Here is a 24844-nt window from a genome sequence, read left to right as displayed (position 1 = left end):
CCAGAAAGTGACCTCCCAATAATTGGTAATTGTTTTATTATTGTCACCGGTCCAGTGAAAACCTTTGTTTTGCAAGCCATCCCAACAAATCATTTCAAAACCGAAGTACGTTGAGGTAGTACAAATGGAAGAGCAATAGCAGAATAGAGAAAGTGGAGCTACCGTTATAGAGAAGGTACAATACGAGTAGACAGTAGGGTGTAAGGGCCATGACAGAGGTAGATTGTGAGGTCAACAGTCCATCCCTGTTGCCCAAAAGGCCTGTTCGTGGTCTTATAACAGCAGGATAGAAGCTGTCCTTGTGCCTGGTGGCGCGTGTTTCTGAGCATTTGCACCTGATGTGGGTGGAGGGAACGGAGAAGATGACCCAGGTGAGAGAAGTCTTTGGTTGTATTGGCTGCTTTCTGGAGGTAACAGGAAGTGTAGACAGAGTCAGTTGTTGGGAGGTGGGGTTTTATGGTGCCCCGAGCTGTGATCACAACTTGTGATCTTGAACATTAGGTTTCAATGATGACCCTGTTATGGTTTATAACTTCAAAATATTAAGGAAAGACACATGAGTCCGGGAATGTGGGGTTAAATTTGTCTTTACTTTAAGCAAGGCACACAGGATGTAATGTGGTAGCACGATGACACATGCAATTAAAGTACTTTTACATATAACCCATAATTAATTATTTAAATGCACCAGAATGTTTAATCAAACGATTCATATACAAGATTACTCAAATATTATTGAAATATACAACAGTCGCCTCCTCATTCTTCTGAACTCCATCGAGTGCAGGCTGAAAGCCATCAAACACGCTTCATACTTTAACCCCTTCATTTCTGGAATCATTCTCATGAATCTCCTCTGGACCCACTCCATTGCCAGCACATCTTCCCTTTGATAAGGGGCCCAAATTTGCTCACAATACTCCAAGTGTAGTCTGACCAATGCTTTATAAAACCTAAATGTCCTTGCTTTTGTAATCAAGCCCTCTCAAAATGAATGCCAACATTTGGAGTTCAGAGTTCAATTCCGGCGTCATCTCTAAGGAGTCTCTATACTGTGGAATGCATGGGTTCTCCCCGGGTGCTTTGGTTTCCTCCCACGGTTCAAAGACATACCAGTTGGTCATTGTAAACAGTCCCGTGATTAGGCCAGGGTTAAACCGGGGTGTCAGGGTTGCAGGGTAGTGCAGCTTGATGGGCTAGAAAGCACTACTCCATGCTGTATCTCTAAATAAAAATAAGAAACAAATATTGAGATTCAGAACTTATTTGGAAGTCAAGAATTGGTCATAAAACTTGGTGGTTATGGCTGTTTATTGGGGTTACAAGGAAAGAGTATGAACAAAGACAGAAAAAGAACAAGGAACAAAAAAATGGCGTGGTTGTCTTATGCTAAAAATTAACTCAGACGAGAGAGAATACAAACATTCCAGTAATAAGGAATAGTCTGTATAAAACAATCAGGTTCAATGGTGCAACACATGCCATAGAGAAACTTCTCGAAAAATACAGAATCAGCTGCAGTAGGATTACTGAAAATTCACAGAATATTTACACATATTTGGGTGATTATATAACAATTATAAGTAAGTAGGTTAAGGTACAAGAAAAAAAATCAGTTCTGTACTCTGATCCAACTGAAGTGAAGGACTGAGCTCTGGGATTAGGAATATTTCATGTTGCACCCCTAGTTAACGTTGTGTTGCCTGCTGCCTATCGCAGGTGTCACTTGGCAATTTACAGTTAACACAAACATTATGGGTTGAACCAAAACAAAATTTTTCAGCTCCCAACCTTGACTTGAATTCAAGGATATTGTTGGAACGTGCGTGTGTGTGGGTACCTCTTGTACCTAATAAAGTGGTCAGTGAGTATACATTTGTGATCTGCTGCTGTAGCCCATCCACTGTAAGGTTTGATGTGTCGTGCATTCAGAGATGCTCTTCTGCACAGCACCGTTATAACGTGTGGTTATTTGAGTTACTGTCACCTTCCTGTCAGCTTGAACGAGTCTGGTCATTCTCCTCTGACCTCTCATTAACAAAGCGTTAATGAGAACTGCCGCTCACTGCATCTTTGTTTTTGTTTCTTACGCCATTTCTGTAAACTATAGAAACCGTTGTGCATGAAAATCCTCGGAGATCAGCAGCTTCTGAAATACTCAAACCACCCCATCTGTCACCAACAATCAATCATTCCACGGTCAAGGTCATCTCGATCACATTTCTTCCCCATTCTAATGTTTGGTCTGAACAACAACTGAACCTCTTGACCATGTCAACATGCTTTTATGCATTGAGTTGCTACCGCATGACTGGTTGATTAGATATTTGTGTTAACGAGCAGGTGTACGGGTATACCAAATAAAGTGGCCACTGAGTGTGGAATCTTTAATTGCCCCTGCGCTAAGGGTGGCTGAATCATCTCGGAGGGCTCATGCTGCCTTCATATATAGACCGCCTGGGATAAAGATGGCAGATGTTTTCTTTACAGTGAATTATTGAACCAGATAGGATTTTATGATTATTCTGTACATTCATGGTCACCATTACTGAGGCTACATTTCTATGCCAGATTATTTAATTGCCTCCTTTTCCCCAGCTGTCACTGTTGGATGTGATGCCTGGTCTCTGAGTTCTAGACCAGCATCCTCATTTGCTGGTCCAATAAGCCAACTGTGTGAAATTGTTGCTTGCATGGTGATTATTAGTTCTAAAATGGGCAAGAAAAAGGAATGGTTCAACTGTGTGGCTGTGTTTCTGCATTGTCCTACATACATTGTACAGGGAAGAATCAGTCTTGAATCGATGGTGATGTGTTTGGTGTTGTCGGTGCAGATATAAAATGCCTTTTTTTCTCCCCCTTGCACCTCCACAGTATCGTTGCTACGACAGGGGCAGAATTTGACCTTCGAACCCTGCGCGCGGTGAGAGTTCTCCGACCATTGAAGTTGGTGTCTGGAATTCCAAGTAAGTCTCACGTTTCGTTCCAACCCCTGACTGAGAAGTGTCAATCAGTAGGCTGTCCATCAGATGCACTCACTGGACAGTGAGGCTCGTTGAGCTGGAATGACCTGTAATACCCTGTATCCCTAAATAAATAAAATATACAGAATAAAGTGTAACTGCTATAGAGTGTAAGGAATGTACAGCATCAGTGGACAATAAAGTGCAAGATCAAAACGAGCTAGGTTGTGAGGTTAAGAGTCCAACTTATCATACTAGGGAGCCATTTAATAGTCTTATTACAGTGGGTGGCGGGGTGGAGCTATGTCTCCTTTAAAGAAGGAATAAGGCTCTCTTTCCCTCTACTACCCTGCAGGTCACTCTTGGACAAGGTGTAGCATCAGCTCAACCCTCCTCCCCCCCCGATCAGGGTCACGTGAAGCCTTGGAAGCAGGTGGTAAATGGTCATATGAACAGCTGGTGCATATCACAAGTCCTGGCTATGCAACCACTGACACCAGGCAGACAATCTCTGAAGAGTATTGATAATGGCTGGCCTCACCCGTCTTGTAAAGACACTGCCCAGAAGAAGGCAATGGCAAGCTACTTCAGTAGAAAACTTTGCCAAGAACAATCATGGACATGAGATCATGCTTACCCACGGCAAATGACACGACACATTATGATGATGGCGATGACAGTGGGTAGAAACTGCCCTGGAGCCTGGTGGTACATTCTTTCAGGCGTTTGTATCTCCTGCCTGATGAGAGAGGGAGAACAGGAGAGAATGTCTGGGGTCTTTGATTATGCTGGCTGATTTACTAAGGCAACGAGAAGCAGAGACGCCAGTCTGGGCAGGTGAAAAGTCAGATGAATTGGGAAGTGATATCCTGCTGCATAAATGCAGGTTAAGCTGCCTTCAGAATAAAACAGCGGGATGAAGTTATCCATCCCCAAGCCTGTTCCACCATCCAGTGAGATTAACATAAGAACACCACTTATCCAGCCTTTCCCTATGAACCCTTGATTCTCCGATAGAATACCTGCCAATCATTGTTCAGTGGTTCCGCCTCTAAAACTCTCAAGGGTAGAGAATTCCAAAAGTTGTGTTCAGTTCTAGTTAACTCTTTATATGAAGGATGTAGGAACTTTAGACAGGATGCAGTGAAGATTTACCAGGATCCTGCCTAGATTAGAGAGCACGTCTTATGAGGAAAGGCTGAGCAAACCTGGGCTTTTCTCTTTGGAACAAAGGAGGAGGATGAAAAGAAACTTGATAGAGGCATTTAAAATAATCAGAGACATGGAGTGGACAGCCATTGTCTTTTCCCAGGGCAGCAATGGCTAAGACTAGAAGACATACTTTTAAGATGAGTGCAGGAAAGTACAAGGAAAATGTCGGAGGGAGGTTTTCTTACACAGAGAGTAGTGGGTGTGTGGGATGTTCTGCCAGGGGTGATGTTAGAAGCAGATACATTAAAAACACTTAAGAGACTCTAACAGGCACATGGATGAAAGAAAATTTCTGGGCTATGTGGAACATAAAGAACATAAGAAATAAGAGCAGGAGTCGGCCATCTGGCCCGTTGAGCCTGCTCCACCATTCAAAAAGATCATGGCTGATCTGAGCATGGACTCATCTCCACATACCTGCCTTTTCCCTATATCCCTTAATTCCTCTACCATGCAAAAATCTATCCAACCTTGTCTTAAATATATTTACTGAAGTAGCCTCCACTACTTCATTGGGCAGAGAATTCCAAATTCACCACTCTTTGGGAAAAACAGTTGCTCCTCATCTCCATCCTAAAACTCTTCCTCCGAATCTTGAGGCTATGTGTCCTAGTTCTGGTCTCACCTACCAGTGGAAACAACTTTCCTGCCTCTATCTTATCTATCCCTTTCATAATTTTATATGCTTCTATAAGATCTCCTCTCATCCTTCTGAATTCCAGTGAGTACAGTTCCAGGCGACTCAATCTCTCCTCATAGTCTAACCCCCTCATCTCTGGAATCAACCTGGTGAACCTCATCTGCACCAGCTCATCCTTCCTCAAGTAAGGAGACCAGAACTGCATGCGGTACTCCAGGTGCAGCCTCACCAGTACACTATACAGTTGCAGCATAACCTCCCTGTTCTTAAATTCAATCCCTCTAGCAATGAAGGCCAACATTCCATTTGCCTTCTTCATAGCCTGCTGCACCTGCAAACCAACCTTCTGTGATTCATGCACAAGCACTCCCAAGTCCTTCCGCACAGCAACATGCTGCAATCTTTTACCATTTAAATAATAATCTGATCTTCCATTTTTCCTTCCAAAGTGGATGACCTCGCATTTACCAACATTGTACTCCATCTGCCAGACTCTTGTTCACTCACTTAACCTATCTATATCTCTCTGCAGACTCTCCATATCCTCTACACAATTGGCTTTTCCTCTCAATTTAGTGTCATCAGCAAACTTAGATACACTACACTCAGTCCCCTCTTCCAGATCGTTAATGTATATCATGAACAGATGTGTGCCCAGCCCCGACCCCTACGGCACACTGCTCACCACTGATTGCCCACTAGAGAAACACCCATGTATCCCAACTCTCTGCTTTCTATTGGATAACCAATTCTCTATCCATGCTAATATATCACCCCCAACTCTGTGCATCCTTATCTTATGGATAAGTCTTTTATGTGGCACCTTATCAAATGCTTTCTGGAAATCCAAATAAATGACGTCCAGCTGTTACCCTCTATCCACTGCACTCTTTCTATCCTCAATTCCCTAACATCGATTGGCACCTGATTCGTTCCAATGGTTCAGACGGGGCAGAGTTTGTTAAATGTGTCCAGGACAGATTCCTATCTAAGAAGGGATGTGCTAACATTGGAGAGGGTTCAAAGGAAGTTCATGAAGCTGATTCCAGGATTGAATGGCTTGTCATATGAAGAGTGTGTGATGGCTCTTGGCCTGTATTCACTGGAATTCAGAAGAATGAGGGGTGACCTCATTGATACTTATCGAATGGTGAAAGGCCTTGATAGAGTGGATGTGGAGAGGATGTTTCATATGGTGGGCAAGTCTAAGACCAGAGGACACAGCTCAAAATAGAGGGGCATATTTTTAGAATGGAGATGAGGGGGATTTTCTTTAGCCAGTGGTGAATCTGTGGAATTCTTTGCCACAGGCAGCTGTGGAGGCCAAGTCTTTATGTATATTTAAGGCAGAGGTTGACCGATACTTGATTGGTCAAGGGAAGAAGGGATACGGGCAGAAGGCAGGAGATTGGAGCTGAGAGGAAAATTGGATCAGTCATGATGAAATGATGGAGCAGACACAATGGGCCAAATGACTCAATTCTGCTCCTATATCTTATGATTAGATAGAACTTGGAGAAGAATAAAAGGCCAGCACAACATCTAGGGCTGAAAGGCCTGTACCATGCTGTACTGTTCTATGTTCTATCTGCAGCCCTCTGAGAGAAGAAAGTTCTCCTCACTGACCAATACTCCACCTATTCTGGACCTGACCCTTGGATGAAAGGGAAGAGAATGGGTGAACTCACTCCCCTGTAGTACAGATGACTTAAGATTTCATGGCAGGCGCCACACAGAAGATGTAAAAATGTAAAAATATGGTTCTTTTTGATGCTTTTGGCACCTAAGACTGAAATGAAATTGAAATGTTTCCAATGTTTCCATCAGTACATGACTCAAAGAAGCCAACCGTTGACTGGCCTCTGTAGAGATGATTACAATTCAGAAAGGTACAACAAACAACAGCATCAATTATGGTTCCGCTGTCATAGCAAAATCACGCCAAGTGGTAGGTGGAGGTGGTAGGTCAGTTAACCAGAAGCTTGGTCGAATCAGGATGTTGCGAGGTTAGGGAATGATATAGATGTTTAAAGAGAATATTTTGGAATATAAAATCTTGGTATTTGAAAGCATGGCCTCCAATGTTCAAAAATGAGCCAGAATTTAGAAGCTTAAGTTTTTGAGAGATGGGAGGAGAAATGAAAGAACATTGGACATAGAACAGTACAGGTCCTGTTGTGCCAACCTTTTAACCAACTCCATGGTCAATCTAACCCTTCCTTCCCACCTAGCCCTCTATTGGAAGGGTGGGAACAGGGAGTGATTTGAAAACATGGAGAAGATTTTAAAACTTTGAAGTGTGGCTTAACAGGGGCTTCAGAGGTTGGTGCACGTTCGGACACGGGTTCTGTTTTTGGATGCCCACAAGTTTACAAAGAAGGCTAGAGTTGTTGAGCTGGAAGGTAACAAAGGGCAGGGTGAGGGTTTTAGCAGCTGGGCTGAGGCAGAATGGAGAAGCTCTGGTGAGTTCCAGGGGAAATATCGTGGTTCAGGTTTTTGCAGAACATCTTCACCTTCTCTAAACTAACATCCTTCGATTAAGTAATTTGACAATTGTAGCATATTCTGAGTACATTGGGGATGCTTCATAATGAAGAGGAACTCATAGAATCTCTTTGTTTTCCAGGTTTACAAGTTGTGTTGAAGTCTATCATGAAGGCAATGATCCCCCTACTTCAGATTGGGCTGCTGCTGTTCTTTGCCATCTTGATGTTTGCCATCATTGGGCTGGAATTTTACATGGGCAAATTTCATAAAGCCTGCTTCGACAGCAACAGTATGTCCCCTTATCTTGTTGTCTGTGTTTATAGTATTTCTGGTGGTTAGCGGGCACATTTTCTTCATTTAACAAGGGATTCAAGTATGTCTGAGAAATGTAGGTCAGTGAGCCTTGCATCAGTGGTGGAGAAATTGTGGCTGATCTTTCAAGTTCATTATCCAGAGACATAAAACAAATTGTAGATTCTGTAAATTTGGATTTCAGTGGAGCAGTGAAACAGGCACACAAGAGAGATCCTGTTCCGAAGAGGGGTCTTGATCCGAGGAGATTCATTTCTCTCCATTGATGCTGCCTGACCTGCTGAGTTCCTCCAGCATTATGTATGTGCAAATCCATTGTCCCATTTCCCTCTGTCTACCGGAGGCCAAAGACGGCCTGTCCTGAGGTGGAAGGACAGTGTGTGTGAGTGGGAGGGAAACAACGTATTTGTTTTGTTGCTTGCTGTATTCTGTTTTGCTGTGGTCTATGTTGTCTGGCTCAGCATGGTGAGAATGCAGTGATGGCATCGGAACGTGTGGCGACACTTCTGGGCTACCTGCAGCATATCAGGTGTGTGGTGTGGCACAGCAGGCAGTGTGGCTCCCTTGCTTTTCCAGTCCGGCCGTTATATACTTTCCCATCAGCTGATTGGGCGTCATTACATCACAATTGACTTTCCGTAATGACGACCAATCAGCTGATTGATAAGTATACAAAGGGCAAGCATTCAGAGGACACGCCACAATTGACAGTGCACTGATAGTATACATCCTCATATAACGACAAAACATTGGAAGGAAAATTGCCAAGATCAGAGAACAACTCAACCCAGCCACATTAACTTACCCCTTAGTGGAGGTAGATGGCAATATTTGCGGGCTGCCCCCAGCACACCATCGAGTGCGTTGGTTTTTAACACAAGCGAAACATTTCACTGCCTGTTTTGATGCAGTTAGGGTGGAGGTGATGACCATGTGAGAGAGAGAGGTTTCTGGGAGATGAAGAGGATTGGGATTTCTTGGAGATACAGCGTAGACTCAAAGGGCAAATGGTTTCTGTTGTACGAAAGTACAGAAAATTACCATCTTGTTATTCCTTTTGAATGTGCAGAATCGATTTAATTTGTCATTGACAGTAATTTTCTGTCTTTGTACTGCAGCTGCAAAACAATAAATTTCACGTCATGTAAGACAGTGATAATAAACCAGGTACCAATTCCTGTTCTCACAATTGGATAATGTACTTGATCCATTGACATGTTCAATAAAAATCCATCTAATCAATGGATATTAATTACAATGTGCATGGTCCTCCATAACCCTGGAAAGAATTTCAGGCTGATTTCAGACCTCAGATTAATTCTCTTCTGATATATTTATTTAGTTAGAGTCATAAAAAAGTCAACGTTTTGGACCAAAACCCTTCTTCAGGACTGAAAAGGGGGAAGGCGCCAGAATAAAAAGATGGGGGTAGATGAAGGAAGCTGACTAGAAGGTGATAGGTGAAGCTGAGTGCATGGGACAGGTGAAAGGCTGGAGAAGAAAGAATCTGATAGGAAGGGACAGTGAACCATAGGAGAAAGGGAAGGAGGAAGAGACCTGAGGGAAGTGATAGGCAGGAGAGAAGAGGTAAAAGACCTTTCACCCTTAACCCATGACCTCTAGTTGTAGTTTCACCCAACCTCAGCGGAAAAAGCTTGCTTGCATTTATCTTATCTATGCCCATTAATTCATAATCTATACCCTCTATCACATCTCCCCTCAATGTTCTATGTTCCAAGGAATAGTCCTAACCTATTCAATCTTTCCTTATAACTCAGGCCTTCCAGTTCCGGCAACACCCTTGTAAATTTTCTCTGTACTCTTTCAACCTTAATTACATCTTTCCTGTAGGTAAGTGACCAAAACTGCACATAATACTCCAAATTAGGCCTCACCAATGTCTTATACAACTTCAACAAAACATCCCATCTCCTGTACACAATAATTTGATTTATGAAGGCCATTGTGCCAAAAGTTTTTTTACGACTCTACCTACCTGTGACGCCACTTTCAACAAATTATGGACCTGTATTCCCAGATCTCTGTCCTACCACACTCCTCAATGCCCTACCGTTCACTGTGTAAGATCTACCTTGGTTGGTCCCATCGAAGTGCAACACCCTGCACTTGTCTGCGTTAAATTCCATCTGCCATTTTCCAGCATATTTTTGAAGCTGGTCCAGATCCTGCTGCAAACTCTAATAGTCTGCCTCCCAATCCACTACACCCCCAGTCTTGGTGTCAATCAGTAAATAATTAGATAGATAAATAAAATAAAACACTTTGGTATGCAAAGAATAGAGATGCAGGGGAAAAAGATACTTATTTTTCTATAGCACCTAACCCAGTTTATTTACTGTTGTAACTTGGCTGGTTTGTACACAGCAGGATCCCACAAACAGTAATCTGGCAGTAACCAATTAATTTGGAGCAACAAAGAGCCTGCTGGAAGAGCCCAGCAGGTCAAGCAGCACCTGTGGGAGGAAAGGGATTTTCAAAACCCTGCATCGGGTCTGAGAGCGGAGAAGGGAGCTGGCTGTATGAAGTGGTGAGAAAGGATTCTGAGGTGATCGGTGGAGTGAGGAGGGGTGTAAGATGACAGGCAGGCAATGGCGAGTAGGAGAGGTGATTGGGGGTGAAGTTTGTGGCTGGTGAAGGCAGAGAGGGAGAAAGAGAAAGATGGGGACAGGAGAAACGAAACCAGCTGGAGTGACATGGGGAGAGTGAAGCCTGACAGACATTGACAGCTGCTGGGAGATGATAAGCAGGATCACAATGTGCTGAGTTCAGATAGTAAAGGACATGAGAATGGGAGCCACTGGGAGAGAGGTGAATAACCATCATCAGGTGAGATGCCAGGTGATCCTATGTGTGAAGTGGGTGAATTGAGCCAATTAGTCAGATTTGATTATGTTGATTTGAGGGATAACCTCATCCTTGATAAGGGTTTCAGCCCAAAACATCGATAGTTCCTTTCTTCCCATCCCACTGAGTTCCTTCTTGATACTGTGCCCAGGGGTGTTTTGCCTTCACTCGAGAGAGAGCAGAAGTTAGTTCCCTGGCTTACCGGAAGGATGGCAGCTCCAACAGCGTGGCACTCTTTCAGCTCAGTTCATTGTCATGTACACCACACACACAGTGAAGTGAAATTCCTTGTTCACGTAAAGCTCACAGAGGTTTCTGTGTTAGGGATCTAGAGTGGGACTCGAACTCACAACTTTCCCACAGGCCAGAAATCAGAATCAGGTTTAATATCATTGGCATAATTCGTGAAATTTGTTGGTTTTGCAGCAGCAGTCCATTTAATACATAATAATAGAAAACTGTGAATTAGTATATATATGTTTGGTGTATGTATATATATCAGGGCTTCCTTCTTCATGTCAGTTGCTCTGTTTTCACTACAGTCAGTCAAGCAAGTCCCGGGTGAAGACTCAGGAATACCGTCACAGTCAGATGTAGAAGGATTCTTCATCGCTGTTTCTGTAACAGTTTTGTTTGACTAGTCAGAGTTGTTGGATCTGAGCTGAACCCACAGATCTGGAGGACTGCTGGACCACTGGTCTGCACTTTACCCTTTGACCTGTTTGGCTTGGGTGTCCCTACCAAGAGCCAAAGCATAAAGCCCTGACTCCAGCCGACACAGCTCTCTGGGTGATTGAGGCACACAAGCCTCCAAACCCCATGACAAGGCTGTGTTCCCCTTGGAGGGACGTATATATATAGTAGCTAAATTTTTTAAAAGTCATGCAAATAAATTTGTGAGGTAGGGAGGAACCCACTGAAATAAGGTAGAGTCCTAACGAAGCGTCTCGGCCTGAAACATCAACTGCACCTCTTCCTAGAGATGCTGCCTGGCCTGCTGCGTTCACCAGCAACTTTTATGTGTGTTGCTTGAATTTCCAGCAACTGCAGAATTCCTGTTGTTTGCGGAAATAAGGTAGACACAGCTCGTGTAACTGTAGGAAAGACAGATACCTGGGAATGAGTAATAGGTATCTGTCTTGTCGGCAGATTTGAGTGATATCACAAAATGAATCAAATTAAAAGAGCTACAATGAGAAGCACAGTATTTTTACTTCCTTGACATCTGTGGGGGTTTGATTGAGTCTTGAGTTAAATGAACCTGTGTGTTTTGATTGCAGCGTGGAGTGCTGAATGTAAATTGTCTCGTTCCTCCATCAGATGAAATTGTGGGCGAGTCTCCTTGCGGTACTGACTTACCAGCTCGCATATGTCCGGCCGGATCTAACTGCACTGAGTACTGGGAAGGACCAAATTATGGAATCACCCAGTTTGACAACATCTTGTTTGCCGTCCTGACCGTGTTCCAGTGCATCACCATGGAGGGCTGGACTGACCTTTTGTACGACGTGAGTAATGAAAACTTGTTTTTGCCCAGATTGGTTCAATCTTTCGATTATCTTTAAAGTTACTTTGAGTTCAGCACTCATCGTTGTGTCATGTCATTTACGGAGTTTTGGAAAATACTTAATTCTTGTCGGAGCTTAATATATTTCCTGACCTTCTAGTTCAGGGGTTCCCAACTTGAACTATGGACCCCGCACGTATTTACTTGCTGCCTGTTATGCCGCTGGTGTTTAGGGTAGCAATGAAGGACCTCCATCTCTGTCTGTCCATACTGTTACACACAGATATAGGATTCTTCATTGCTGTTTCCATCATTACATTTTTGACCAGTCAGGGTTGTTAGCCCTGAGCTGAACCCCCGAAGCTGGAGAACCAGTGGACCGTTCCCTGTCTGGCCTCGACTCTTTCACCTGCTTGGCATGGGTGACCCTACCAAGAGCCACAGTACAAGGCCCTGACTCCAGCCAACATAGCCTCCAAACCCCATGACAAGGTTGTGGTCCCCTTGAAGGTGCCCCTCGGTAAATGGCATAAAAAAAAAAGGCTGGGAACTCCTGGTCTAGTTTTATTCCGTCATGTTCATCACAGGCAATTTTTCTTTCTTGCGAATTTTCTAAAGCAAATTTTTTTTGCGAAATTCATGTAATATGAATTATTTTTTTTACTCCAGTTGCATATGGATAATATGGAATCCTTTACCCAGGGTAAAAGTGTCAAACGCAAGAGAAAAAGCATTTAATGTGAGAGGGTAATTTTTTTTTTGCGGAAGATGGTAGGTGTCTGGAACGGGCTGACATGGGTAGTCGTGGAAGCAGATATGACAGTGGCGTTTAAGAAGCTTTTAGATAGACATCATGCACACGTAGAAGAAATTTTGTTTAATTCAGCATTGTGCTTGGTGTTGGGGCTGACTCAAATATATATTGCTCTGACTTTACACATCATTGTCTACCTGAGGTGCACTTTCACGGTAACTGTAACACTTTATTCCGTACTCTGCTATTATTTTTCCTTTGGCTATCTCAGTGCATTTTTATGAGTGGAGGGTATGCAAGACGAGCCTTTCACTGCACCTCAGCCCGTGACAACAATAAACCAAGTTACCAATTTACCAGACATTGTGGCTGAAGGTCCTGTTCCTATGCCGTATATGAATATATATGTTTAACTATATATATGCTCTATATTCTTATTTATTCGGGAAATATTACAGTGGAACAGCCTCAGATACGATGCTTTGAGAGGACAAGGAGACTATGTCATGTGTTGTAGAGATTTCTTGTGGTTACGGTTTGCATGAAGTGGGTTTTTTTCATTGCTCATTGGGTGGTCGACGGACTTTTTTTATGGGTTATTTTATTTTCTTATGGACATGATGTAGTTTTTATGATCTGCGAATTAGGTGTTAGACAGTTTTTTTCAGATATATGGTGTTTGTTTTTGGGTTTCTTTGTTTCGTGTCTGCCTGTTAGGAGACGAATCTCAAAGTTGTATAATGTATACATACTTTGATAATAAAATGTACTTCGAAGTTTGAACGAGATTGATGTGTGCATGTTCAAAGAGAGCTTTATAATTTCATTCTCGGAGTCAAGAGCAGAGTGTGAATAGCTACCCAGGAGAGAGCATCGTACTCTTGGGATGGAGAGAGACACTGAAGATGATTTTATACCTCTAAGAGAGATTATAAGAGAGAGAAACCTTTTGATGGTCCATTGTTTAAGTTCAAATTTATTTTCATTTAACCATACACATCTATACCACCAAATGAGATAATGTTCCTCCGGACCAAGGTGCACAATGCAGTACATATCACTCACATAACACACAAAGTAATATTACCCCGAGTAAATTAACAAATAATAAGATGCACTTACAACACAAGTTAACAAGTGAACAGTATAATGCTACTAGCACTGTAACAGGAGCGGGAGGAGAAGATGGCAGCGTGACACAGCTCGCAGCGGCCACTCCGGTGGTGATGTCTGTTATTTGTCAAGTAGGGTGCCGTGCACAATCCTGATTTGATAGAGATGGATGTGACCGCACGGAGGAACATCTGGTGAAACTTCTGAAATGCCTGCTTCGCTGCTGCTGCTACTGTGTGGTCCAGAATCTCTGGAGGAGAAGGCCCCGAGTCCTCGGCTTTGCTTGTTGCTCAACGGCCGGGGCAGGGTCGAAGCACTCGGCAGAAGATGGTGCTCGGAGAGACTGTGTCGGAGGGGCTGGTCGGAGGCTCGAAGGTTTCGGCCGGACTCAGAGTCCGCTGTGGTCGGGTGCTTCCAATGGTGCTGCATCGGCAAGTTGGCGGCGCTTGGAGGTTCATGGCTGGGAGAGTTTCTCCCTTCTGCCGCCTGCGTGAGATGATGAGTCTATCGGGACTTTGAGACTTTTTTTTACCATGCCTATGGTCTGCTCTTTATCAAATTACGATATTGCTTTACACTGTTGTAACTATATGTTATAATTATGTGGTTTTGTCAGTTTAGTCTTGGTTTGTCCTCTGTTTTCTTGTGATATCATTCTGGAGGAACGTTGTATCATTTTTAATGCATGCATTTCTAAATGACAATAAACGAGGACTGAGTGTCCTCATAATCTAATCTAATCTAATCATGTATGATGAAACATGGGTAGTGGCAGGGAGTTCAGTAGTCTCACAGCCCGGCCTGGGGGAAGAACCTGTTTCCCATCCCAACATTTCCTGTCCTAATGCTATGGTACCTCCTGACTGACAGTGGGGGGTGGGTGCTCAATGAAATTGTTGGACGGGTGGGAAACATTAACAATGCTAAAAGCTCCTGATAAGTATCTTTGATAGATGGAAGACAGGCTTCGATGATTCTGCCCTCTCTTGTTCAATTTCTTCTTCTTCTTCTGTCCTTTACCTCAAGCCCCCCTCCCCATCTAACTTCCTTACTGGTCTCACCTATCACCTGCCTGCTTGTACTCCTCCCCTCCCCCACTTTATTCTGGCTTGTTCCCCGCTTCCTTTCTAGTCGTGATGAAAAGTCTCAGCCCGAACATCAACTGTTTATTCCTCTCCATAGACGCTGCCTGGCCTGCTGAGTTCCTCCAGCATTTTGTGTGTGTTGTTCTGGATTTCCAGCATCTGCAGAACCTCTTGTGTCTATGTCTTTCTGTGGACTTCTTGGAGGAGTTCACAGTCAGTGTGGAAGTTTTAGAGGTGTGCTTATGGTAGTGATGTGGAGAACATGGCCTTCCCTGTTCCACACCATGAACTCAGACCATGAATCTGAATCAAGTGTATTAGCACTGATGCACTGTATCTCGTGAAATTTGTTGCTTTGTGGCAGCTGTACAGTGTAAGACATATTACTACAAATTACAATAAATAAACAGTGAAAAAGAGGAAAAATTCATGGACTCACAAACAGAAGAAAATCTGCCGATGCTGGAAATCCAAGCAACACGCACAAAATGCTGGAGGAACCCAGCAGGGCAGGCAGAATCTCTGGAAAAGAGTCAACAGTCAGCGTCTCAGTCTGAAGCCCTCCAGCAGTCCTGATGAAGGTCTCGGCCTTTACTCTTTTCCATAGATGTTGCCCGGCCTGTTGAGTTCCTCCAGCATTTTGTGCGTATTACTGCAGTTCGTGGACTGTTCAGGAATCTGATTGCAGAGGGGAAGAAGCTGTTCTTGAAATATTTAGTGTGGTTTTTCAGGTTCCTTGTATTCCTCTGTGATGGTGATCATAAGAAGAGGGCATATTCCAGATGGTGAGGGTCCTTAAAGATGGATGCCATCTTCTTCAGGCACCAATTTTTGAAGATGTCTTCGACAGTGGGGAGGGTTATTCCCGTGATGGAACTGGCTGAGAGTCTGCAGCCTCTTTGGATCCTGGGCATCGGAGTCTCTGTACCAGGCGGTGATGCAGTCAGTCCAAATGCTCTCCATCATACATCAGGCCCGTGTAAACCCAGTCCAATTCATGTCACTCTTGGGACAACAGAAAGAATCTCCAGCATCTTCTGTGTCTGTCCATTCGATGTCTCACATGTCTGTAATGAATTGTTCTCGTCTGGAACCCTCTGCTTGACAGACTAGTGGATGCAGACACTCTAACTTAAAAGACATTTAATCTGCTTTAATTTACAAAGCTACGAGCTAAGGTCTAGCCTAAAATCTAACCTAAAGTCAGGGCAGCACGATAGCAGAGTGGTTAGTGTGATGCTATTATTGTGCCAGTGACTGGGTCTCATTTCCTGCCGCTGCCTATAAGGAGTTTGGATGTTGCCCCCATGACTGCATAGGTTTCCTCCCGCATTCCACAGATGTACTGTTTAGTGGGTTAATTAGTCACATGGATGTAATTGGTGACATTTACAGTTAGGGTCATTGGGCCAGTTACTGTGCTGTATCTCTAAATTTTAAAAAAATTAATAAATCTTTTGGCCGCTGTAGTCAAGATGGTCTAAGCCTTCAAAGAAGAGTGGATAGTAAATTGAAAATTCAGTGATAGAGCTGCCCTCCCCCTCCCCTCCCCCAGCCCTGTATTGAAGCATCAGCAAGAATTCGTGAGCCTCAGGTACAGTCCTGAACTTATAACTTCAGACAGAGTGACCCTGCGAGCCAGAGCTGATGACAAGAATGATCCTAATATTAAGAATGTTTGCTTTCAAGGTTTAGTCCTTCCACTTGAGCACTGAAATTGGAATCATTTAACAAATAATCTGCTGGAGGTACTCAGCAGTTAAAGCAGCATCTGTGGGAGGAAAGGGAATTGTCAAGGTTTCAGGATGAAACCGTACATCAGTCCTGAGGCAGAGTTTCAACCCAAAGCATTGACAATTCCTCCACACCGCTGCTTCCCCCCCAACAGAGTTCATCCAGCTGATTGTTTGTAGCTCTAGATTTCAGCATCTGTTGTCTCTCTTGTCTCCACCAGGATTGTTCACTGGATTCAAGATTCAAAGTAAACTTATAATTAAAGTATGTATATGCTACCCTTAGGATGGAGGAGCAACACCTTATATTCCATCTAGGTAGCCTCGAATATTGATTTACGGTAAATAAATTTTCCTTACCCACTTCCCCACCCCACCTTCTTCTAATCCCCACTCTGACCTTTTACCTCTTCTCACCTGCCTACCATTTCCCCCTGAGTCCCTTCCCCCTTCCCTTTCTCCCGTGGTCCACTCTTCTCTCCTGTCCGATTCCTTCTTCTCCAGCCCTTGACCTTGCCCATCCCCTGGCTTCTCTTACCACCTTCCAGTTGGTCATCTGGGGAAGGAGGGAGGTTGGTGGGTGTAATGATTGCAGCTGGAGTCTTGGGTTGGGTGAAGGATTAACGGGGCATGTGCTGTGGTTTAGGCAAAGGAATATAGGGGAGAGAAGATTGAAGGGAACAGAAGAGATTCTGCAGGTGCTTGAAGTCTAGAGCAACCTGCACAAAACCTTGGAGGAACTCAGCAAAAGTTCTTCCAGAATTTTGTGAAGACTGAAAGGAGCTTCTTGTCAGCAGGGAGATGGGGCTGGAGGATTGGGTCGTGTGCTGTGGTGGGGAAAGTTAAACGGAGCTTGTCAATGGGGGAGAACCAGCAACAAGGGGGTGATGCTGAGCTGGGGTCTTGGAGGAAGTGGATTATGAAGTTCAGTGGGGACTGTGAGTTTACAGTTCAAGTTTATCATCATGGGCACACATACTCAAGGTTTAAAAGCCATGAAAATCAGCTTTATGCACCAGCACATTACAAACAGCAGGTTTCTTCTTCTTTCTTTTTTAATCTTTTTATTAATTTTCAGGTTCGTAAACATAGTGACAGTAGTAGTACAAAGAGATTGGAATTACATTACACAAGGTTTGTAACACAGTATGGGTTGGGACATTCAAAGTTATTATCAATTATCAAAGTGGACACTCCCGTGGCTGACAAGTGAAGTCAGAGCCAAAGTAAAAGCAAAAGAGAGGGCATGCAAGGAAGCCAAAGCTAGTGGGAAGATAGAGGATTGGGGAGCTCTTAAAAGCTTGCAGAAGGAAACTAAGAAGGTCTTTAGGAAGGAAAAGATGAATTATGAGAGGAAGCTGGCAACAAATATCAAAAAAGATGCCAAAACCTTTTTTAAGTGTATAAAGGGTAAAAGAGAGTTGATGGTAGATATAGGACCAATAGAAAATGAAGCTGGAGATATCGTAATGAGAGACACAGGGGTAGCAGAGGAATTGAATACGTATTTTGCATTAGACTTCACAGTGGAAGACATCTGCAGTATACCGGACATTCAAGAGTATCAGGGAAGTGAAGCATGTGTAGTGAAAATAACGACTGAGAAGGTGTTCAGGTAGCTTAATGGTCTGAGGGTGGGTAAATCTCCTGGACCTGATGGAATGCACCCTCGGGTTCTGAAGGAACTAGCTGAAGAAATTGCAGAGGCATTAACGATGATCTTTCAAGAATCGATAGATTCTGTCATTGTACTGGATGACTGGAAAATTGCAAATGTTACTCCGCTATTTAAGAAGGGTGGGAGGCAGCAGAAAGGAAACTATAGACCTGTTAGCCTGACATCAGTGGTTGGGAAGTTGTTGGAATCGATTGTTAGGGATGAGATTATGGAGTACATGGAGGCACATGACAAAATAGGCCAAAGCTAGCACGGTTTCCTGAAAGGAAGATCCTGCCTGATTCACCTACTGCAATTTTTTGAGGAAATTACAAGCAGGGTAGACAAAGGAGATGCAGTAGATGTGGTGTACTTGGATTTTCAGAAGGCCTTTGACAAGGTGCTGCACATGAGGCTGCTTAGCAAGATAAAAGCCCATGGAATTACAGGGAAGTTACTAGCATGGGTGGAGCATTGGCTGATTGACAGAAAACAGAGAGTGGGAATAATGGGATCCTATTTTGGCTGGCTGCTGGTTACCAGTGGAGTTCCACAGGGGTCGGTGATGGGACCGCTGCTTTTTACAATGTATATCAATGATTTGGACAATGGGATTAATGGATTTGTGGCTAAATTTGCTGATGATAAAAAGATAGGTAGAGGAGCAGGTAGGATTGAGGAAACAGAGAGTCTGTAGAGAGACTTAGATCGGGGAATGGGCAAAGAAGTAGCAAATGAAATACAATGTTGGAAAATGCATGGTCGTGCACTTTGGTGGAAGAAATAAACAGGCTGGCTATTATTCAGGTGGGGAGAGAATTCAAAATGCAGAGATGCAAAGGGACTTGGGAGTCCTTGTGCAGGATACCTTGAAGGATAACCTCCAGGTTGAGTCATTGGTGAAGAAGGCAAATGCAATGTTGGCATTCATTTCTAGAGGTATAGAATATAAGTACAGGGATGTGATGTTGAGGCTCTGTAAGGCACTCATGAGACCACACTTGGAGTATTGTGTGCAGTTTTGGGCTCCTTATTTTAGAAAGGATATACTGACATTGGACAGGGTTCAGAGAAGATTCACAAGAATGATTCCAGGAATGAAAGGGTTACTATATGAGGAACGTCTGGCAGCTCTTGGACTGTATTCCCTGGAGTTCAGGAGAATGAGGGGGGATCTCATAGAAACATTCTGAATGTTAAAAGGCCTGAACAGATTAGATATGGCAAAGTTATTTCCCATGGTAAGGGAGTCTAAGACAAGAAGACACGACTTCAAGATTGAAGGATGTCCATTTAGAACAGAGATACAGAGAAATTACTTTAGTCAGAGGGTAGTAAATCTGTGGAATTTGTTGCCACAAGTGGCTGTGGAGGCCAAGTCATTGCGTGCATTTAAGGCAGAGATAGATAGGTTCTTGATTAGCCAGGGCATCAATGGGTATGGGGAGAAGGCAGGGGAGTGGGGATGACTGGAAGAATTGGATCAGCCCATGATTGAATGAGAGCAGACTCGATGGGCCGAATGACCTACTTCTGCTCCTGTGTCTTATGGGCTTATGGTCTTACATATATAATGCCCTGAGATTCTATTTCTCGCAGGCATATACGGTAGAACAAATAAATAAAATAGAATAAATGAAAAATTGCACACAAAGACAGAGAAGCAACAACAATCAGGGGGTTGTTGAAGTGTTGAGGCCTGTGCTTTGGTGGGGTGTGTTGTGAGTGAGGTAAGGTGGATGTGGTCAGTGCTATGAGGGGAGGGAGGGCCAGAAGATGGGAAACAGGTGAAGCACTTACCCAATGATTCCAGGATAACTTAATTAGAGTAGATTAGATTCAACTTTATTGTCATTGTGCCGAGTACAGATACAAAGCCAATGAAATGCAGTTAGCATCGAACCAGAAATGCAAAGAATAGTATTATTTACAAAATAACTGTGAATAAAAAGTAAGTGCTACAGCACACAAATATAAAAGTACTGAGACAGTACAATACGGGTGCGATACTGCTTAGCGCTGTGATGAGAGGTTCACCAATCTGAGTTCTTCTCTGAAGCTGTCAGTCACTCTGTGCCCAGTCAGATGCCCACCATGATGCAAAACAGCAAAACGGTCATTAATGCATTTCACTCCCAATTTCAAAGAAATGTTTCCATTGCATGAAACTGGAAAAGAAAAATACATTATACATATAAATTCCTTGGTAGCTGAAATTGCTAATAAGGCTGTTGTCACTCATGCTATTTTACGTCACTGACTGATCCCAGTAGACCCTTTGTCTGTAAGTTTCAGCATGTGAACACATTAAGACTTGCTTAGTGCTATGTAGCAAAATATCAATTTCCCAATTAGAGTTAGTTAGAAGGATACAGCCACTCAATAAAAGAGTCCAAACTCAAGCCATCCAACACCACTGAAATTCGCAGATGACCACAACAGAGCTTGTCTTCCACTGAGTGAATACTGAGGGGATGCGGTGTGGGGGAGCAACACCTGACTCCAGCCAGGACACCATGCCACACCACCCCTAGGGGAGTGCACTGACTCCAACGCCTCTCCCTGGAAGCTGTATGCAGCCGACATCGTTTCATGAGCCTAGTCCTCACATACATATATATAGTCCAGACCCTGAGTCCATCGTTCTGCCAAGTAAGCACCGGTCCTCAAGTTCCGGCAACATCCTTGTGAATTTTCTCTGCTCTCTTTTAATCTTATTGATATGTTTGCGCATCTTCTTTATATCTTCGCTCTAAAGTCTTGTCCCTCGTCGAACATCTTGGGATGGAGCTGGCAGTCTTCTCCGAGATATCATGCCTGTGACATGGGTATCGCTGGCTGCAGTACGTCGTGTGCACTGGTGTGGAGAATCACAGCGTGCACCAGTACAGTTCTTTATTTTTGTAACCTTGTTTTCTGTGCCTTTCCTCAGGATACAGTGTCTCTGCATATTTGTCAAATGATTTCAAAACCAGCTGGAGGATGAATTTTAAAATCTATTAGAATGGCGATTCACTGAAAGCTATGATGAAGTGCAGAGAGCCTAGCTTAGAGCAATGGTAGACAGCGCTGCGAATCTGAAAGGATTATTGATGGCATAAAGCATTATTTAGCTGTCTTTAAGGTTTATCTGGTAGGCAACTGAGAACAATTAATGGACTTGAGTTTGCCGTATTAATCTCAAGGAAAGATCTAACAAACAGGTATTGAATTTGCCTTTTCTACTGCTGTTAGTCACCAGATCAGTGCAGTTCCAGGCATCCAATGGCTATGAAGTCAACAAGTTGACTGAGTAGCCAGTCACATGGGGGAGTTCTCACAGGCAAACAAGTAAAAAAAAGTTTTTAAAAATTATTTTCTTAAATAATTTGTTAGAGTCTATTGCATTTTGAAATATTTATGATGGAGTTAGAATTCTCAGACATCACATCAGTCTTGGGGAAAGGTAGTTTGCTCAGAAGTGATTATGGCTTAATAATCCATTAAAAACAGACTTAGTAAAAAGGTTTAAAATAATCAGGGTATTTTTCAGCAAGTTGGTGAATGGCTGAAAGTCTCATCAATTTCTTTTGAAGTCAGGGTTCTTAGTGATTGAGACCATAAGATATAGGAACTGAATTAGGCTATTCGGCCCATCAGGTCAGCCATTTAGGCATGGCTGACTTCTTTTTAAATGCCTTGGTGCTGGGTCACTGACCAGCAATTTCAGGACTGCTTTCAGCAACATGTGCAATCAATTTCACACAGTAATGACAGTAACTGCCTGTAATTTCACTGCGGTTAACATTTCAAAATCCAGGCAACAACTTCTCCAAAGCAACACACAAAAAATGCTGGAGGAACTCAGCAGGCCAGGCAGCATCTATGGAAAAGAGTACAGTCGATGTTTCGGGTCGAGACCCTTCATCAGGACTAGAGATAAAAAGATGAGGAGTAGATTTAAAACTTGGGGGAGGGGAGAGAGAACCGGGAGGGGGAGGGATGAAGTAAAGAGCCGGAAAGTTGATTGGTGAAAGAGATAACGGGCTAGAGGGGGAAATCTGACAGGAGAGGGCAGAAGGCCATGGTAGAAAGAAAAGGAGGGAGGAGCACCAAAGGGAGGCGATAAGCAGGCAGGGAGATAAGGTGAGAGAGAGAAAAGGGGGTGGGGCAGGTGGGCATTACCGGAAGTTCGAGAAATCGATGTTCATGCCATCAGGTTGGAGGCTACTTAGAAGAAGAAGAAGAAAGCCCTTGACTCCGAGTGGAGTCATCGGGACGCCGTCATGACGGCATTTTTTTAGCAGACTTTCTTATTTTTACGAGGCCGAGTTGCTAGCTCGACGCTCAACCAAGCACGGATGGAAAGTGAGCAAGGGAGCCGGCTGGATTCGAACTCGGGAGCCTTCGCTCTGAAGTCCGGCGCTGATGCCACTACGCCACCAGCTGGCTTTGGAGGCTACTTAAACGGAATATAAGGTGTTGTTCCTCCAACCTAACTGTGGCCTCATCCCGACAGTGGTGGAGGCCATGGATGGACATATCAGAATGGGAATGGGAAGTGGAATTAAAATGGGTGGCACTGAGAGATCCAGCTTCTTCTGGCGAACGGAATGTAGGTGCTCGGCAAAGCGGTCTCCAATCTACATCAGGTCCTCAAGCACAGTAGATGACCCCAGTAGACTCACAAATGAAGTGTCGCCTCCCCTGGGAGGACTGTTTGAGGCCTTGAATGGTAGTGAGGGAGAGGTATAGGGGCAGGTGTAACACTTGTTCTCCTTGCAAGGATAAGTGCCAGGAGGGAGATCAGTGGGGAGGGACAAATGCACAAGGGAGTCGCGTAGGGAGCGACCCCTGTGGAAAACAAAAAGTGGGGGGAGGCGGGGAGGGAATGATGTGATAGAATGCAAAAGTGGGCTGAGAAGTGGCAGATGGAGTTCAACCCAGAGAAGTGTGAGGTGGTACACTTTGGAAGGACAAACTCTAAGGCAGAGTACAAAGTAAGTGGCAGGATACTTGGTAGTGTGGAGGAATTGAGGGATCTGAGGGTACATGTCCACAGATGCCTGAAAATTGCATCACAGGTAGATAGGGTAGTTAAGAAAGCTTATCGGGTATTAGCTTTCATAAGTCGAGGGATAGAGTTTAAGAGTCGTGATCTAATGATGCAGCTCTATAAAACTCTGGCTAGGCCACACTCGGAGTACTGTGTCCAGTTCTGGTCGCCTCACTCTGGGAAGGATGTGGAAGCATTGGAAAGGGTACAGAGGAGATTTACCAGGATGCTGCCTGGTTTAGAGAGTATGCATTATGATCAGAGATTAAGGGAGCTAGAGCTTAACTCTTTGGAGAGAAGGAGGATGAGAGGAGACATGATAGAGGTGTACAAGATATTAAGAGGAATAGATAGAGTGGACAGCCAGCGCCTCTTCCTCAGGGCACCACTGCTCAATACAAGAGGACATGGCTTTAAGGTAAGGGGTGGGAAGTTCAAGGGGGATATTAGAGGAAGGTTTTTTACTCAGAGAGTGGTTGGTGCGTGGAATGCACTGCCTGAGTCAGTGGTGGAGGCAGATACACTAGTGAAGTTTAAGAGACTGCTAGATGGGTATATGGAGGAATTTAAGTTGGGGGGTTATATGGGTGGCAGGGTTTAAGGGTCGGCACAAAATTGTGGGCTGAATGGCCTGTACTGTGCTGTACTATTCTATGTTCTATGTTCTAAAATAAACCTCAAGGTAGTATGTAGTGATATATACATACCGTAATAGTAAACTTACCTTGAATTTTGAGCTAATGATATCCTTCTTACAACAGGACAGTCAAAGCCTTACTCCAAATGTGACCTTACCAATATTTTGTGCCACAGTAACAAGACACCTCATCTCCTGTACCCAATGTTCTGATTGATAAAGGACCGCGACCCAAATGCCTTCTCCACCACCCTGTCTACATGCGTTGACACGTTCACCTGCACCTATAGCCTCTCCATTCTATCGCACTTCCCTGGTAACATTATTTACTATCTGAGATGGTCAATTGTTACGTGCTGTAACGTTTTGAAATAAACCAGCAGCAAGAGATTTCACACTGAGTCGGGTTTTAATGTTAAAATCACTATCTTTGTTACTATCTACTTATAACATCGTAACTTAATCAAGATAAGCAAGTGTTAACAGTGTGATGTGTATATATGTGTGTAGTATAGCTCCCAAACTAAGTTAAACTTGGGGAAACAAAGCTTAGAGTCCTGAGATGGTAAAGTAGGAAAGTTCAGTTCATCCACGGAATGATAGGAGAGAGATATTTGTAATCCAGGGTGAAACGTAGAGAAGAGGTAATTATGAAGTATTCCACAGATTCCATGATGGTAAAACGAGATAACAGTCGCTGTAGATCTTGTCCATCCTGTCGTTCCAAATCCACATACGAATTATCACCGAAAGTGATCTGTCACCAGGGATATCGTCTTCAAGGGATTACTACACAATATACCCAGGCAAGGGTTAACACATAAGTGGTCTCCCAAACAAAATC

General features: G+C 43.7%; 1 protein-coding gene across 1 annotated transcript in view; it reads left to right on the top strand.

The window, feature by feature from the left end:
* Positions 1 to 24844, top strand: part of LOC140191058 (voltage-dependent P/Q-type calcium channel subunit alpha-1A-like) — a 597550-nt gene that overhangs the window by 294295 nt on the left and 278411 nt on the right. The window contains exons 5-8 of the mRNA XM_072248133.1: positions 2875 to 2966; positions 7442 to 7591; positions 9789 to 9791; positions 11800 to 11987. Coding sequence (XP_072104234.1) covers positions 2875 to 2966; positions 7442 to 7591; positions 9789 to 9791; positions 11800 to 11987 — 433 coding nt within the window. The remainder of the gene's footprint in view (positions 1 to 2874; positions 2967 to 7441; positions 7592 to 9788; positions 9792 to 11799; positions 11988 to 24844) is intronic.

The sequence above is a fragment of the Mobula birostris genome, chromosome 32 (assembly GCF_030028105.1).
Source record: "Mobula birostris isolate sMobBir1 chromosome 32, sMobBir1.hap1, whole genome shotgun sequence".
NCBI classification, from domain to species: Eukaryota; Metazoa; Chordata; class Chondrichthyes; order Myliobatiformes; family Myliobatidae; genus Mobula; species Mobula birostris.
The sequence above is the reverse complement of the archived record's forward strand: the minus strand, read 5'-3'. Positions and strand labels throughout refer to the sequence as shown.